Source organism: Rattus norvegicus, chromosome 4 (assembly GCF_021556685.1).
Source record: "Rattus norvegicus strain SHRSP/BbbUtx chromosome 4, alternate assembly SHRSP_T2T, whole genome shotgun sequence".
In the NCBI taxonomy this organism is placed as follows: Eukaryota; Metazoa; Chordata; class Mammalia; order Rodentia; family Muridae; genus Rattus; species Rattus norvegicus.
In genome coordinates, this window is record NC_141537.1 from 138901432 (window position 1) to 138918947 (window position 17516).

The 17516-nt window shown below is 35.1% G+C and overlaps 1 protein-coding gene across 3 annotated transcripts in view; it reads left to right on the forward strand.

Moving 5' to 3' along the window:
• The window catches only part of Cntn6 (contactin 6), a 397730-nt gene that overhangs the window by 328460 nt on the left and 51754 nt on the right, over window positions 1–17516 (forward strand). For all 3 annotated transcript variants that reach the window (NM_013225.2, XM_087656200.1, XM_087656201.1), the window contains 1 exon segment: window positions 9297–9424. In NM_013225.2, coding sequence (NP_037357.1) covers window positions 9297–9424 — 128 coding nt within the window.

Sequence of the window (17516 nt, forward strand, 5' to 3'; positions counted from 1 at the left end):
AGTTAATTTTATACCCAGCCACTTTGCTGAAGTTGTTTATCAGCTTTAGTAGTTCTCTGGTGGAACTTTTGGGATCACTTAAATATACTATCATGTCATCTGCAAATAGTGATATTTTGACCTCTTCTTTTCTGATCTGTATCCCCTTGATCTCCTTTTGTTGTCTGATTGCTCTGGCTAGAACTTCAAGAACTATATTGAATAAGTAGGGAGCTTTGGTATATTCTTAACATAGTATGCCTGGGCCCCTAGGATCATGCTCTGCCCCATAACTTAAAGAAGCCTTGGAATGTTTTTGTTGTCGTTTTTGGTTTGTTGTTCTTTCTTCAATGAACTCTAGGAAAAAAAAAACCTGCTTCTTGAACAAAGGTAGATTTCTCATCCCTTCCCTTAACAATACCTCTTTTAATAATTTTTTTTTATTTTGGTTTCCCTTCCCAACTTCTCCATCTCCTTCATTATTCAGTACATTTACTCATACATGCTGAATATAACTCTATGTACTGTCTGTGACAAAGCCTTCTATCTGTAGCTAGAACAGACACACACACCTCAAAACAACAACAAAAGACTAGAAATAGTATCACACTACTTTTGGTAATCCAGTTAAATATTAAGGCATCACCAATTATGGTTTATACTATAGTAATTTAAAAGATTTGTAGGCCATAAACATAGTTTAGGGGTATAAGTGCTTATTACTTTTTCAAAGGACCAGAATCTATTCCTAGCACACACAGTGGGTTAATTACAGTAATTCTAACTTCAGTGTGAGTTATGGGCTTATACATATGCCCCAAATCACAGGACCCCACAAACTTAAAAATAATTAAATACATATTTTAGAAATATTTTGTAATGTATTGTGTCGTATATAAACAGCATACAATACAGACTGAGTAAATTCTTTTGTCTCACATTTTCTGCTACCATCTATAAACATACAAATTATTCAGCATGTTGAGGGCTAGCTCTGTTTGTAGAGTACTTGTTTACATCAAGGTCTAGGATTGATCCGCATCCTGAAATAAACCACGGCTAATGACAGATAGGTAATTATGTAATTAGGAGGCAAAATAGAGATGGAATGATTATCAGTTCAAAGACATCCTCACATACATAAATAGTGTAAGCACCCAAGTAAGATACTGGCCCATTGTTTAAATAGGCATGTTATGGATGACTATTGCTAATATTTATTTATTTATTTATTTACATACCAAATGCTGCTCCCCTCCCAATCAACCCACACACAGTGCTTCTGCTTCCAGCCCCCTATCTTCCTGGATATCGCTCCACCTTGGAACATTAAAAGTATTTTCCAACTTCATTAGTATATTGTATATTATTAGTATATATATTAGTATATTAGTATATATATTAGTATATTATTGTATATATATTAGTATGTAATATATATAGTATATTAGTATATTAATTATATCAATAAATAAATATTCTTGGCCTTTAATGATAAAGATTACTGTAGATAGAAAATACATAGTTTTGAAATATCTGATAATTTTTCACTGTATAACATTCATTTAAATTTAGAAATGGAGCTACTATGTGCTTTTAATTATTACTTTCATGACACACAATCCCACACACACAAACACACACATGCATATACACACTACATAAATACACATATCATAAACATACTTTGCTTTCATACATAGATGCCATATATACATACAGACAATACATACTATACAAACTGTGTAGTATGAAGTAAATACTATGCACAAATATTACACACACTATAGAGCACACACAAATACACATCATGCACACATACTACACAAACATACCAAACATACAATTTATGCAGATACTCATTTGTATGTGCCTGGTTCATCTTTCTGTATTTATCAAATCACCTCTACTACAACTATCCCTCCTAGTACAATGCCAAGGCTTAAGAAGTTATGAAAATGTAGATGACTTACATTATATATTCAATATCAATACTGCTTTTTAAAAATATTTTTGATTTGGAGTTGAATTCCTAGGCCAAAATTATCCCACCAGTGTGGATTCTTGATTATGTTTTTAATCTCTCTCTGTATGTCATTTGCTTAAAACCAGCAACATTGATGAATATTAAAAACCATTAATAAAGTGATTTAAACTTACCCTGACCAGTTGTCTTTTGATAGTTGGCTGAGGTAAAATAGCTGAATTCTGTATACAAAGGAAAGGAAATGGAACTCATCTGCTTGGTCTTGCTTTTGCTCCTGAGTTCATATTATATAGACCCGTAACAGACAGAGGAGTTTAGAAAACACGAGAGAAGAAAATACTGCTGAAACATTGGGAATTAAAGGATGAATAGGTTTAGGTAAGCAGAGTGGAGAACAATATTTTGGCAAATGAGGGAGGAGATTTCATCTGGCTATTCTGAGAAGAAAAATAGATTTTCATCTGCCTCTTTAAAAATAAAAGATAAAATACTTTTTATAAATTATAAACACAAACTTTCCTTATGGGACTTTCTAAAAGACTCTCTATATTATAGAAAAGTGTGTGTGTGTGTGTGTGTGTGTGTGTGTGTGTGTGTCTGTGCCTCTGTCTGTGCCTGTGTGTTTGTGTCTGTGTCTGTGCCTGTGTGTCTGTGTCTGTGTGTGTGTTTGTGTCTGTTCCTGTGTGTTGTGTGTCTGTGTCTGTGCCTGTGTGTCTCTGTGTGTGTGCTTCTGTGTATGTGTGTGTGTCTGTATATGTATGTGTGTGTCTCTGCCTCTGTGTGTGTGTTTGTGCGTGTATGTCTGTGTCTGTGCCTGTGTGTGTGTCTATGTCTGTACCTGTGTGTATGTGTGTCTGTGTCTGTGCCTGTGTGTTGTGTGTCTGTGTCTCTGCCTCTCTGTGTGTGTGTCTATATGTCTGTATATGTATGTGTGTGTCTGTGCCTCTGTGTGTGTGTGTCTGTGTCTGTGCCTCTGTGTGTGTCTGTGCTTGTGTGTCTGTGTGTGTGTGTCTGTGTATGTGTGTGTCTGTTTATGTACATATATAGGGAGTTTTTCTCAAATTATAAAACAATGAAAGAGAGATAAACAAAATATTCATTCATAAATGTTCCTTAATTTTCCAGCATGCATCTCTTTGTGTAAATACTTGTTAAGGTAGTGAGTATACTGTGCCATGCAGGAAATGACCTACATCCTTCAGTTTTCCTAGGCCCAATTCAATCGCATCTTTGAGACAGCATTGCAATTTAACTAGATCTGACTTTAAATTTTATTCACATTTTTGTACATGGATTATCCCATGAGAATATAAACTGGGCTCTAATTAATTAATTAATTAATTAATTACATCTGAAATTTAAGCCTGGCCAGAGGTGCTTGATAATCACTCTGTTCTCCTGTTGTTAGCGTCATTTAAAGTTACTGACATGAGCACTGGAAAAAGAAAATATTTATTTGATTTACACATGTGTGTGCCTTACTATTTACTTTTCAGTCAGTCAGCAAGCCAGACTTTTTATAGCATAGTAAGTGATGAATTCTTGAAAGGAAGGTGATTAATTGGCAATGTGTTTAGCATAGATATTACACTATACCTTAACTGTAATGATCAGGTAGAAAAAAACATTGAAATGCAATATCAATATTTGATGTAAAATGGGTTCCAGGGGATATTTTACTCTGAGCCTGATTTGTGAAGAGTAAAAATTTATACAGAGTTTTCTGCCTCTCATCTAACTCATTTCATTCCAATCTATTTTACATTTTCCAGATATCAGTAAAATTAGACAGTCAATTAAAATTTCATGGTCTACACTATTACCTTCAGACAGGACCAGAAGCGATACTCTAGTTAATAATCTCACTATAAAAATAGCAATATTGCTCTAGTTTCAGCAATAAGAATTTATAATTGCTCAATGTCCTAATTTCTTTTATTTTAAAAATTTTAGCTATCGCCAACCTTCTGTGTCCTTACATTTTGATAGGCTATCACCAAAAAAAGAATATATCTCATTTTCACCTTAGGTTAAAATCTATTTATAAAGGTTTGTTTTTCTCTCTGTAAGTGCATTGTACATTTCTTACATGTTAATACATTTTACTTAATAAAAGAAATGTGTTATTCAGTGTTTATATAGTTTATCATATGCATAGATACAATATTTAGTTTAAGAAAACAGAATACAAAAAGACTGCACAGCTCTGAGAATTTGATGTCCATGTTTTAGATAAAAGATCCCTAGTCCTTTATTTGATGTGCTATTGTGCCTTCAAACTATGTTATTTACAATAACCAATTGGGACAAAGACTAAGGGTCGGGAATCAGGCTGATGGACATTACAGTTTTTCTTTGCTTTGCCTGCTTATATTATTCCTTCAAGACAGAAAGTAGAAATTTTGGATGCTCAGCAACTCGGTAATATCTGACTTTAGCATTAGCCTCATAATGTCTCTTTGTTATGTAGTTCCTACAAACCACAGTGAAACCTACCATGTATCATTTGGCTGTAAAGCAAGCTCTGCTGTACTTAATTCCTATCTTATGCACCAATTATGAAATGAAATGAAGTGAATAATTTGATACAAAAAATACTAGATGTTCCCCTTTCTGTCAGCCTGATGGCCGTGCTACATCTATATATGTGAAAGTCATTAAAGTCACGTGGTCTTTCAACATTTCATATAAGCATCATAATGTGTAACTGATTTAAATAAAAGAGCACTTAGATTTAAATGGTATTAAATATTTTTACTTAATTAAGTGAAGAGTTGAGTATCCCAATTAAATCTATACTTGGGAATAAAGCTGTAAGGGGAAGAGTGTTTTCCTCAAATGCAGAGACACGAATCAAGTGTCAAAACTTATTGACACCAAAACAAAAGAAATTTGAGGAACAGGAAATTACAGATGAGTTTAGACAGAAAGCACACTGCTGGATTCAGATAGACAAAGTTTTTAAGAGCGTGAGCACCAGCTACAGCCAAATGATGTCTCTGTACAGTAGTTTTAATCATGACACAAAGCAAAAGCCCAAGTAATAAGGTGAGTACTGGACTGAATAAGAATGGGAGGAATAGCTAACATGTAATAAATCTAATTTTATAATAACTCTATTTTAAATGGCTGAACAAAAATATCATGAAGTTAGAGAGTAGAGTGACAGGGTGTAAATCACTGCTGGAATCATCATCTTGGCATTGCACTCCTTTCAACTCCCGTATCCTTTCTTCCAAGTCCACCCAGGTCACCATAGGATTTTCTGCCTTAATGTTTGAAAAGCGTACACACACACACACACACACACACACACACACACACAAATGTGTGCACACACACTTGCACACACATTTTCAAGTATTACTTATCGAAGGGCACATACTGCATGATTTCTCTAGTAATTGAATTATGAAAATGTGCAATCACAGAGAGTTAGAGTGGAGGAGTAATAACCTGTACCTGCAGAAGAGTGTAGGGAGGGGAAAGTTCAGAGGGCACTCAGTGAGCATAGCATTGCTGTTTAACAGGTAGACCCTGTTGTTTTCTAACATAACAACGAAGGTGAATAAAATCAACAGTAATGTATTATGTATCTCAAAATAATTAGAGAGATAAACTTGAATCTATTTATCATAAAAGAATGATAAATTTTTATGGTGGTTGCTATGTTAATTGCCATGAATATATTGTTGCTCAGTGCATCTGTGAATCTAACTTCCACATTTTCCCTTAGAAATCTGTTCAAACATTAGGTGACAATCAAAAATATTTACTTAAAAGCTTCAGATATACTGTATTGATAGCTTTGTTAAAATAGAATTGGGATATATTTGTTCTCTTTTCGGTTGTGTTCTTCAAGGAGTTAAGAAAGTGTTTGCATACTTAGAGATGAGTGTGACTGCATTAACCTTAAAAGCCCACTGAAATCTAGTCAGAGTCAGAGACAGTGTTAAATTTTCTAATGTATTAATGTCATTCAATCTGCATGACTGAGACAGGCAATATTAATGTTCTTCTTCTACACTAAAAAAATCTGGACATTTGAGGCATTAACCATCTCTTGTCATCTAAATATTAAATATAGGGGCTTAAATTAAGTCATAGTCCATTTGACCCTCAAGGCCATACTTTTTACCACATTGATAATAACACAATGGCACAAAAGAAAAATAATCCTTAGCTCAGTATGGCCATCACAGTTAACTCTAGTGATGTTGAAAATTCTTTCCTAACAGAGGGATGTCATATTAAGATCATGCTAAAATTTGAGGAAAGCTGGGACTGAGGAGATAAAGATCACTCAGGAAAGTTTTTGCTGTACATGTCTAAGGACTTGGTTTGAGTTCTATACCCAGACCGCATGTGAAAACCTGGGAAATAGCACTAGTAACTGTAATTCCATCAAGAGTAAGAGACAAGAGGACCTTGGAGTCCACAGGGAAGCCATCAGAGTTGACACAGCAAATTGTAGTTTTAGTGAGAGATTTTGATTCCAACACTAAGGTAGATCTCTACTGAGAAACTGCATCAGAGCTGTGGGTGGGGCTGGTTTAGGAAAGCTTAGAAACTAGAAAATTGAACATATATGTACATACAACATCTTCTGTCACATTTCAGAAAACAGAGGGAGTATCTGAAAGTCAGATTAAGAAAAATCTGTTAAATCTCATTCTATCCAAATAAGATTATGCATGTGTGTAAATATGAATCTGGTTAATGCTGCTGTTAGTAATTGCATCTTTTGTAAACTATATTTTAGAAACTGAAACTGAATGAATATTTAGTAAAAGTTAAGTGTTCCATGTTCAAAAGAAATAATATGATGAAGATTTTGACTACATGTAGTTCACTGGTCACTTTTCTTTCTCATGTATTTTCTCCACATATATTCCAGACTGTTAAGGGTAGAGTTGACATCAACTGTGAGCTCTGAACTTGACTTGTGTTGAAATTCAATGAGTATTACTTTTACGTAATTCTTGGAGATGCTATGCTGACTCGTTTACACTTAATAGCTTATGTTTTCTTTAGATTTGACCAACAATTATTATTATGAAAAATAACACACTCAGTATTCAACAGTCTTTATTTCTTGAATCAGTAGTGTAATGCCAAACAATGTGCTTCAAACATAAACCTCCATCAAACACTGGAATAATAATCAAAGAATAATAATCAGTTTTAACATTACTCCACTCTTTGTTACTTATTTAAAATTATTTTGAGTTGTTGTAAACCTTCCCATAATTCCATGTTGTTCACATTTCCACTCCTGTGATCTCTAATGTATCATTAAGTATGAAATTGCAAAAAATAGCCATTCACATTATTTTTTTTCTTTTTCTTTTTTTTTTTCAGAGCTGGGGACCGAACCCAGGGCCTTGCGCTTCCTAGGCAAGCGCTCTACCACTGAGCTAAATCCCCAACCCCGCCATTCACATTATTATTCTTTTATTTTCTCCTTTGTAATTGTAGTTACTTGCTGACTATTCATTCAGATTTCATCTTTAATACCAGAATGATCTTTCTGAGTTTTTCCAGGTAGTTAAATTTATATCTATAGTGTCTGCACTTTGTTCTTTACCTTCTAAGGAAGCCTAAATGCAGTATAGGTAGAAAACTTTAAAATCTTTCACTCATATCTTGCATTCAACCCTCCTGTTAAATGTCTGTGCAAATATTCCAGAACGAGGAGAGTAAAATATCAATCTTTGTGTTTTTCTGTAAGCATTGCCAAAATCATGAAGTAAATATTTCATAAGTTCACAGTGCTGCCTAATCTATACATATCAGTTATTCACTGTAGCTCTGCTAGGGTTAGAAACATTTAAATTTTTATTCTTGTTGTTGTATTTAAGGAGTATTTGCTTATTGTAAAGTAGAAGTAGCATGATGCTTCTATTCACATAAAATACTTTGTTGCCCAATATTAAATTATTTTAGGCCTTGGAAAAATTAATATTCTTTCCTAGTATTAGAGAATGCAAATTCTTGCTTATTATCATGAGTTCTAATTAAGTCAAGAAAAGGCCTGCATCTGCATCTTGTAAAATAGAATAACTTTGTAATTGTGTCAATAATGTACTATTATAATTCTTAAGATGAATCAGGATTTATTGACCAAGATTCTTCATAAATCACAAATACAATGCACATCTGCTCTGGGAGAATACTGTACTCTCATAAACTGCATGGCCTAAAACATGCTAAATCCTTCTGCACTCACTGACAGAAATTTGGAATTCTTCCTCAGTAGTTAACCCAGCATCAGACTCCGGTTTCACATAGATTCTAACTGGCTGATATTCACTATGGTTCAAATTGGGTAATTAATTATATTAGCTCCATTTTGTGTTATACACATATTAGAAACAATGATCTGCTTGCACTTCTACAAATAACATTTTGTTATTTTTAATAGTTATAACATGCATGCAAATAGGCTTGCCAAACATCCTTTGTCATTAACTATAGTCATTAATATTAGTTTGTTGCCATGTTCTTTAGTAGAATTCTGAATACCAATTAGTAGTTTTAAAACCATGTTTTTGAAAAATTGCTAAGGAAAATTTACATTTGGAAAAATGTTTTATTTGCTCCCATTTTTGTCTTTTTAATTAAAATATTCATGATGAGGTAAGGAAGACAATTTCTTTATGTCAGGGAAAATGTAATGCAGGCCATTCTGTGAAAGACTGGATTGCATTAGCTGTTCCTCTTTTGTGTATGATACACTGTAAGAATATTTAATTCCCAGTGCTACATGAAAAATCCATGTTTTTATTTCCTTCTGCTACATTTTTATAATAATGTGCTATACAATAAGTGAAGCTCTTGCACACAGAGCCATATAGATGGTTAATCCAACTTTCTAGGAGAGGTAAATATTCTCATGGTTCACATTTGTTCAGTCATTAAAGGGGCTATTTAAGACGTCGTTTGTGAGTGCACTAATAAAGATGCTAAGTCTGGCCTCCACTTTCCCAAATCCAAGTTCATTTTTCAAAAGAGAGCTGACCATTTCAAATGTAAAACAAATATCTACATTTCTTATTCATTCATTGACCCAGTGTTAGAACATCGAAGACAGTCATTTAATTTTTAAGATACATTGTTATAAACAGTAATCATTTAAATGATAGAATAATTAATCTGTGTCAACACAAAATCTTATGCCTTTTTTAAATTAATGTGTAGATTTAAGATGGTTTCTAATTAAGAGCATGATAATAAAATGGATATTATCATATATGCATGATTTAAATATTATTTGTAAATACTTATTTGTTCAATTCGAATAGCCTTTCATTGAATATTTTCTTTCCAGAGTTTTTTTCTTGGAGGATGGTAGCCTTAAGATATGCAATGTTACCAGATCAGATGCTGGATCTTATACTTGCGTAGCCACAAATCAATTTGGCAATGGGAAAAGCAGTGGTAGTCTCATCGTAAAAGGTAATTTGTTATCCTGAGGAATTTGTTTTGGATATTTCCATCACCTATGTGTATTTTGACGTTGGGTAACATATTGTATTGTGAAATATTTAATTCAACCTTTATTTAAGAGTTCTGCTACCATAATTCATTAATTGATGTCCTATTTAGGAGCACAATTCTTTTGTAAATGTGAATCCTTTGACAGTGTGTGACTTTGCACACATTTAATACCTGCTGTGCAATATTAAAATTTACCCACGTGCCTTAGTGTTTGGAGCTGGGTAAAGGTCCCAGGTAGCTCCTTTCTTGGTTACTTGCCTCTCAGTCACCTTTGTTTTGTATGAACATTTTCCTTGTGTATTACTTAATTTTCTTCTTTCTTTATTTGGAATTCACTTTATTTGTTTCCAATTGCTGCCACAATGAATTACCACAAATTTAGTGGCTTACTATCACGCAAATTTCTTTTCCTGAAATTCTGGAGGTTTGAAGTTTGAAATGACTTCACTGGGTTAAAGGTAAAGTAACAGCAGTCTGGTTCCTCTGGAGGCTGTAAGGGGTGAATCTGTTCCCTTACCTTTTTAGGCTTTTAGAACCTTCTTTCTTTGAATTGTGGTTCCTTTTTGTATCTTCACTGCTGACACTGTAGTGTCTTTAAATCTTTCTAACTTCTGTTTCCATTGTCCTTATGCTACTCTGGCCTTCCTGCCTCCCTCCTTAAGGACTCTTGTAATTATCTCGAGTTTCCATTTCTGAGACCCTTAACATCATTTTACTTGCAAAACACATTTAAATGTAAAAGGTCACATATTTACAATGCCTAGGGATTAGGTTAGGACAAACTTTGGAGCTTTCTTCAAGTTGCCATAATCTTGACAATGGGGAGAATGAACCAAAAGAAGACAGGCTGATTTTAGGGAAACTAGACAGGAAGATGCTTTGAGGCCAGCTAGAAAGATGCTGGTGATCAGGCCTGGAGAGAGGAAGGTAAATGGATGTAGGACATGTTTCAGAGGGAGGAAATCTTTACCTTGGGTCTGTCTGGGCTCAGTAAAGAAGAACCATACACCAGTGGTTTGAGCAAGTATTTCTATAGGGTCAGACAATGGAACATTTGGTCCCAGGTGGCAGTGCTGTCTGGGAGGTTTAGGAGGTACAGCCTGACTGGAGAAAGTGTGTCACTGGGAGCAGGCTCTGACAGAGTATAGCTGGACTATGCTTCAGTTTCTTCTTTCTGATGCATTTTGTGATAAAATCTCTTTGCTTTCTGCTCCTGTTGCTATGTCTACAATTTGTTGCCATGTTTCCTTGCTAAGATGGACTCATTCTTCTGCAACCAACTGCTTTCTATAAGATGCTTTGGGTCCTGATTTGGTAGCACAGCAAGAAATTGATATAGAAGTCGATGCCAAGAGTGTTGCTGTGAAGAACCTGGCCAAGTTCTTTTGTGTATAAATATGGAAGACTTTGAAACTTTGGACTAGAAAAGCAGTTTAATGCTTTAAGTCAAACTTAATGGGTCATCCTGGCAGGACCCTGGAAAATCACAGTACTGAGAGCAAAGTGGATAGTAGAGGCCTCAGGTTTCAGAAGGAAGCACTGACTTTTATAACAATGGGCCAAAGCCATTTGTGTGATAGTTTGACAAAGAATCTAGCTGCCTTCTACTTTTGTCCTAAGAACTTGGCTGAGGTTAAAGTAAAAAGCAATAGAATAACTTCTTTAATGGAGAAACTTCAAGATTGAATAATGTGGAGTCTATGGTATGACTACTTTTATTTAGTGTTTTTAATTTTTTTCTTTATTTACATTTCAAATGTTATCATCTTTCTCAGTTTTCCCTCTAGAAACCCGCTATCCCATCCCCCCTTCCACTGCCTTTATGAGGTGCTCCCCCACACACTCCCTCACCCCCTCCTCCATGTCCTGGCATTCCTCAACATTGGGGCATCTAGCATTCACAGGAACAAGAGCCTCTCCTCCAACTGATGCCCCACAAGGCTATCCTCTCCAGCGATAGGTCGGTCCATGTGTTCTCTATAGTTGATGGTTTAGTCCCTGAGAGCTATGGGGTATCTGGTTGGGTGGTATTGTTGTTCTTCCTATGGGGTTACAAACCCCCTCAGCTAAATCATCCCTTTCTCCAACTCTTCTATTGGGGACCCCATTCTCAGTCTAATGGTTAACTGCAAACATACATCTCTGTATTTGTCAGGCAATGACAGAGCTTCTCAGGTGACAGCGATATCAGGCTCCTGTCAGCAAGTACTACTTGGCATCCACAATATTTTCTGGGTTTGGTGACTGTATATGGGATAAATCCTTAGGTGGGGCAGTCTCTGGATGACCTTTACTTCAGTGTCTACTCTACTTTTTGTCTCCGTATTTCTTCCTTTGAGTATTTTGTTGTCCCTTCTAAGAAGGACTGAAACATCCACACTTTGTTTTTTTTTTTCTTCTTGAGTTTGATATGGTCTGCGCTTTGTATATTGGGAATTAGCATTTGGGCTAATATCCACTTATCAGTGAAAGCATGCCATGTATATTCTTTTGTGATTTGTTTACCTCACTCAGGATGATATTTTCTATTTCCATCCATTTGCCCAAGAATTTTATGAAGTCATTGGTTTTGATAGCTAAATAGTACTCTATTGTGTAAATGTGCCACATTTTCTGTATCAATTCCTCTATTGAAAAATATTTGTGTTCTTTCCAGCTTTTGGCTATTATAAATAAGGCTGCTAAGAACAGAGTGGAGCATGTGTCATTTTTATATCTAGGAGCATCTTTGGATATATGCCCAGGAGTGGAATAGCTGTCCAATTTACCGAAGAACTGTCAGACTGATTTCCAAGATGGTTGTACCAGCTGGCAATTCCACCAGCAATGGAGGAGAGTTCCTCTTTCTCCACATCCTCCTCAGCATCTGCTGTCATCTGAGTTTTTGGTCTTAGCCATTCTGACTGGAATGACATAGAATCTCGGGGTTTTTTGATTTTCATTTCCCTGATGACTAAGCATGTTGAACATTCCTTTAGGTGCTTCACAGCCATTTGATATTCATTTGAGAATTCTTTGTTTAGCTCTGTACCCTATTTTTAATTAGGTTATTTTATTCTCTGGAGTCTGACTACTTGAGTTCTTTGTATATATTGGATATTAGCCCTCTGTGCAGTATAAGATTGATAAAGGTATTTTCCTAATCTGTTGGTTGCCGTTTGTCCTGTTGAAATTGTCCTTTGCAATTTCAGAAGCACTACAGAAGCTTTGGAATTTTATGAGGTCCCATTTGTCAATTTTTGATCTTAGTACACAAGCCACTGGCGTTCTGTTCAGGAAATTTTCCCTTATGTCCATGTGTTCAAGGGTCTTCACCACTTTCTCTTCTATTAGTTTCAGTGTATCTGGTTTCATGTGGAGGTCCTTGATCACTTGGACATGAGCTTTGTACAAGGAGATAAGAATCGGTCGATTTACATTCTTTTCCTTGCTGAAATCCAGTTGAACCATCACCATTTTTTTTGAAAAAGCTGTCTTTTTTCCTAGTGGATGGTTTTAGCTCCTTTGTCAAAGATCAAGTGACCATAGGTATATGGGTTCCTTTCTGGATCTTCAATTATATTCCTTTGATCTACATGCCTATCTGTGCACCAATACCTTACAGTTTTTATCACTATAGCTCTGTAACATAGTTTGAGGTCTTTTGAGGTGATAAAATACCAGGACTGAGATAACTTGATGAGAGTACTTGAAGTATTTGAAAATCCTTGAAGGGAGTATTTTCTTGTTTTTAGGGAAGTAAGAGTACCTCCCCATCATAGTATGGAGCAAGGTAATAAACAGGCAGGCACAGTCGTGGACAGCAGCTGCAACTTGACATCCCAGAGAACACATTGAGAATATATCAAGCATTTTGTAACCTCAAATCTCTCACCCACTGACAAAAATCCTTCACCATGGACATATCTCCTAATCCTTCATAAGGAGGTTTGCCATGTTAGGACCATAGTGGCCATTATCATTCCAGTCACCAATTTATAACCTATTTGTTTTTTTAAAACAATTTGTATATTATAAAAGAAACAGTGTTTTGTCAACCCATGTTAATAAGCAGATCTTTTTAAGAGAGAAAAGAAGAAATTTATATTGTCCAAAGAAGCCATTCATTATTTCTGTCCCAGAAAATAGATAAGTTCATATATTTAGGGAAGATAAAAACTTACATATTCCATCGTTAAGACTTTTAAGCTAACATCAACTCAAATGTACCTGTATTTATCACCAAGGGACATAATTAGTATCAGTATTATCTATTTTCTACTTTTGCTACTTCATTATATTTAATGTCAACTCAAAAAATAATATGCTTAGGAGAAGCCATATCACAACTATCATTTCTGCCTCCTGGATGGTAAAAATGACTGTCCTACTCAATACTGTGTGCAGATAATTAAGCCCAAATGATTCAATTCTACAATCTTGTTTTCCCATATTTTCTGTTCTAAAAAATAAATGTATTTAAGAAAAAGTAGTTAATAACTAACTTCAACTATCATTTAAAATAACTCACAGGGAATAAAAACTCATCTTTATCCTTGTAAGGATATTTCTGCCAACTTGTCTCAAGTGTGCAACATTATGTCAACAATTGTCAGAGATACTCTGAGAAAATGTAACTGATAAGAATTGATGTGTCAAAAATCCCATCATTGTTGGACATTTTGCAAAAATAAAAAGAAGTTATATTATATTGTCATAAGTTTCTAAGACAGAGATGGACTTTGTGTATCAAGACATATGTCATGGTTTCCTTGAATAACATGATTTTTCTGCAACAATATGTTCAGTGTTTCTATGGAGAAAAGTGCTTCATGTTAGAGCGAAAAAACATGTCCTGGAAGAGAAATATTTGAGATTCACTGCATTAATTTCAATTAAGATAGTATAGAAAGTATATTTTCATTGAATGAAAACAGGTGGTAAAGTACCATAGAGATTGTACTTGCACTGTAGTTGGGTGTTAGACTTTAGGGAAACTCATTAGTAAACAAATAGGAAGTAGGAAATATGTCAGCAGTAGTAATGTGTTCTATGAGGATCAATTTATGGGGAGTATTGAGGAATTAAACTTGTCGACATTACAATATATTATATCTCGCCTGATGATTGTGCTAGTAAAAGTCTTGCACCTTTTCATTCCTATGTCTGAGGAAAGAAAATACTATTGCATAGATTGAACTGAATGAAAGAAAGGCTTCTTTAAAGACCTTTCAAACCTTTACTTTTATGATTATCTCTGCACAGTAATAATCAGGGAAATAAAAGGAAAGGTGACTCACTTAGAAATATCTGGAATTTGGTGATCACAGTGATATATTTGAGTAACTAATTTTGTTTTTCGTTATGGAGGATTGATTATAGTTTCTTGTAATGGGAATAAATCATCTATATTTAAGGACATTTCTAACTGCCCACCACAACCCACAAACACTTTATTTACAAAATAAAAAATGACTAGACAAAAGTATTTTTAGTTTTTTGTTTGTACAAAAAACAAGAGTTGCCTTCTTATTTACTACTTCTATTTGTTTATTTTTTTAAAGTTTTTGAGGATTTCATAAATAATTAATAGTCTATTTGCATTATTTGCACCACTCCAACTCTTTTTTTTTATTAACTTGAGTATTTCTTATATACATTACGAGTGTTATTCCCTTTCCCGGTTTCCGGGCAAACATCCCCCTCCCCCCTCCCCTTCCTTATGGGTGTTCCCCTCCCAACCCTCCCCCCATTGCCGCCCTCCTCCCAACAGTCTAGTTCACTGGGGGTTCAGTCTTAGCAGGACCCAGGGCTTCTCCTTCCACTGGTGCTCTTACTAGGATATTCACTGCTACCTGTGAGGTCAGAGTCCAGGGTCAGTCCATGTATAGTCTTTAGGTAGTGGCTTAGTCCCTGGAAGCTCTGGTTGCTTGGCATTGGTGTGTGTGTGTGTGTGTGTGTGTGTGTGTGTGTGTGTGTGTGTGTGTGTGTGTTTGTGTGTGCTTTATTTCGTTGTTGTGGTTTTATGTGGAGATCCTTGATTCACTTGAAGTTAAGCTTTGTACAGGGCAAAAAGAATGGATAGATTTGCAATCTTCTACATGCTGACCTCCAGTTGAACCAGAACCATTTGTTGAAAATGCTATCATTTTGCCAATGGATGGTTTAACTCCTTTGTCAAAGATCAAGTGACCATAGGTGTGTGGGTTCATTTCTGGGTCTTCAATTCTATTCCATTTATCTACCTGTCTGTCTGTACCAATACCATGCAGTTTTTATCACTATTACTCTGTAATACTGCTTGAGGTCAGGGATGGTGATTCCCCCAGAAGTTCTTTTATTGTTGAGAATATCTTTTGCTATACTGTGTTTTTTATTATTCCAAATGAGTTTTCAAATTGCTCTTTCTAACTCTATGAAGAACTGAATTGGAATTTTGATGGGGATTGCATTAAATCTGTAGATTGCTTTTGGCAAAATGGTCATTTTTACTATATTAATCCTGCCAATCCATGATCATGGGAGATCTTTCCATCTTCTAAGATTTTCTTCAATTTCTTTCTTCAGAGACTTTAAAAAATAGCTTTAATCTAATGAACATAAGCTTGATTTGATTGTCTAACTTTCATATAATCCTGTCTTAACTAGAATGTTGTCTCTCATTTCCTTACATTCAGGGATGAAGATGGGAGCATTGGTTAAAATAAAAAAAACTATAATTTTATATTCTACAATCTGAATTCTTAGTCTTGGAATAATTGTATAAGTTCTACTAACCATTTTCTTGCTTATGAAGAAAAACCCATTTGGTTGTTGAGATGGTATAACATGTGTGAGTATGTTTGTTGTCTGATACATGATGTCCATCTGATGGTCATTGCAAAGTCAAAGATAGGTTTATTTCTCAAATCTAAATTAGCCCAAGATAGTGACCATAAGGATAACAGAGTGGTGGGTAACAAATTAGAAGTTGCGATAAAGCTGATAAAGCAATCATATCCCTTTAAATTTACTTATCAGCTTCAGTCATGCAGGAAATGTTGCTGTTAGATAACATGTAAAAAGATAATAGTTACAAGAGTGAGACATTTTCCAGCTTAGTTTTAGCCGATACGACTTATCTGTGTTAAGAGGATTCTGAAGTTATCTGCACTGTGTGCCTGGAAATTTCTATTTCACTAATGCAGCAGGATGAGGCAATTTTCCATTCAGACACTGTGAATGCAATTAGCGGCTGCCTTGCCAGATCCTTGCAAGATGCCCAGTGTGATCTGAGGACATGTTCCATAGGCACAAAAGGGGGAATCAGAGGGAAAAAAATAGTTCTAAGTGTTTTTATTTTTGAGGACTTGGATTAAAAATATCACATTCTATACATACACAATGGGGTATATGAATATCCCATAAAGGACTGAATTATTTGATCTGGCATTTAGAAAATTATTAAAAAGCAGAGTAACAGAAGGCTATAAAAATGATCTTGTTTGCAGGCAACATTTGTTTTTGTTTCCCCACTGGAGAAGTTTTGGATGTTCAATTATAGGCCTCATTGCTTCAGCATTATTTTCAACTGAAATGTCGGAACTTGGAAAAGCATATCTAATGTGCAAATTAAGTTTATTGCCACTCATTTAGCTGTTTATTCTTTGTGATAGAAGTCTTTATTATACCCGCATACAGAATGCCCTGTGCTTTTTTCTCATGCAGAATGTGAGCGCTCCCTAACATTGGTCAGCACTTCTGAGAGGAATACATACGTAAGACAGGTAGATCATTGGAGGCTTTGCAGAATAAAACGACAGTGTAATAAACAGCACTGCAGAGACTTTTTGGTTGTTAGCACAACTTTATCAACAAGCCCAGCTTTATCATAAAGTCCTACTTGTCTGAGTAAACCAAAGTGCAATCTCAGAGAATTGGCAAGAGATTGGACCGCATTTGTCTTCTGGTACAGGCTGGGAGAGCATCAGTAAAAATTTTTGTGAAAATAACAATCCCCTCACAACTTTCATCTCACACTCTATATTTCTCCTCCAGAAAGGGATTTGATGTATCTTAATTTAGATATTTT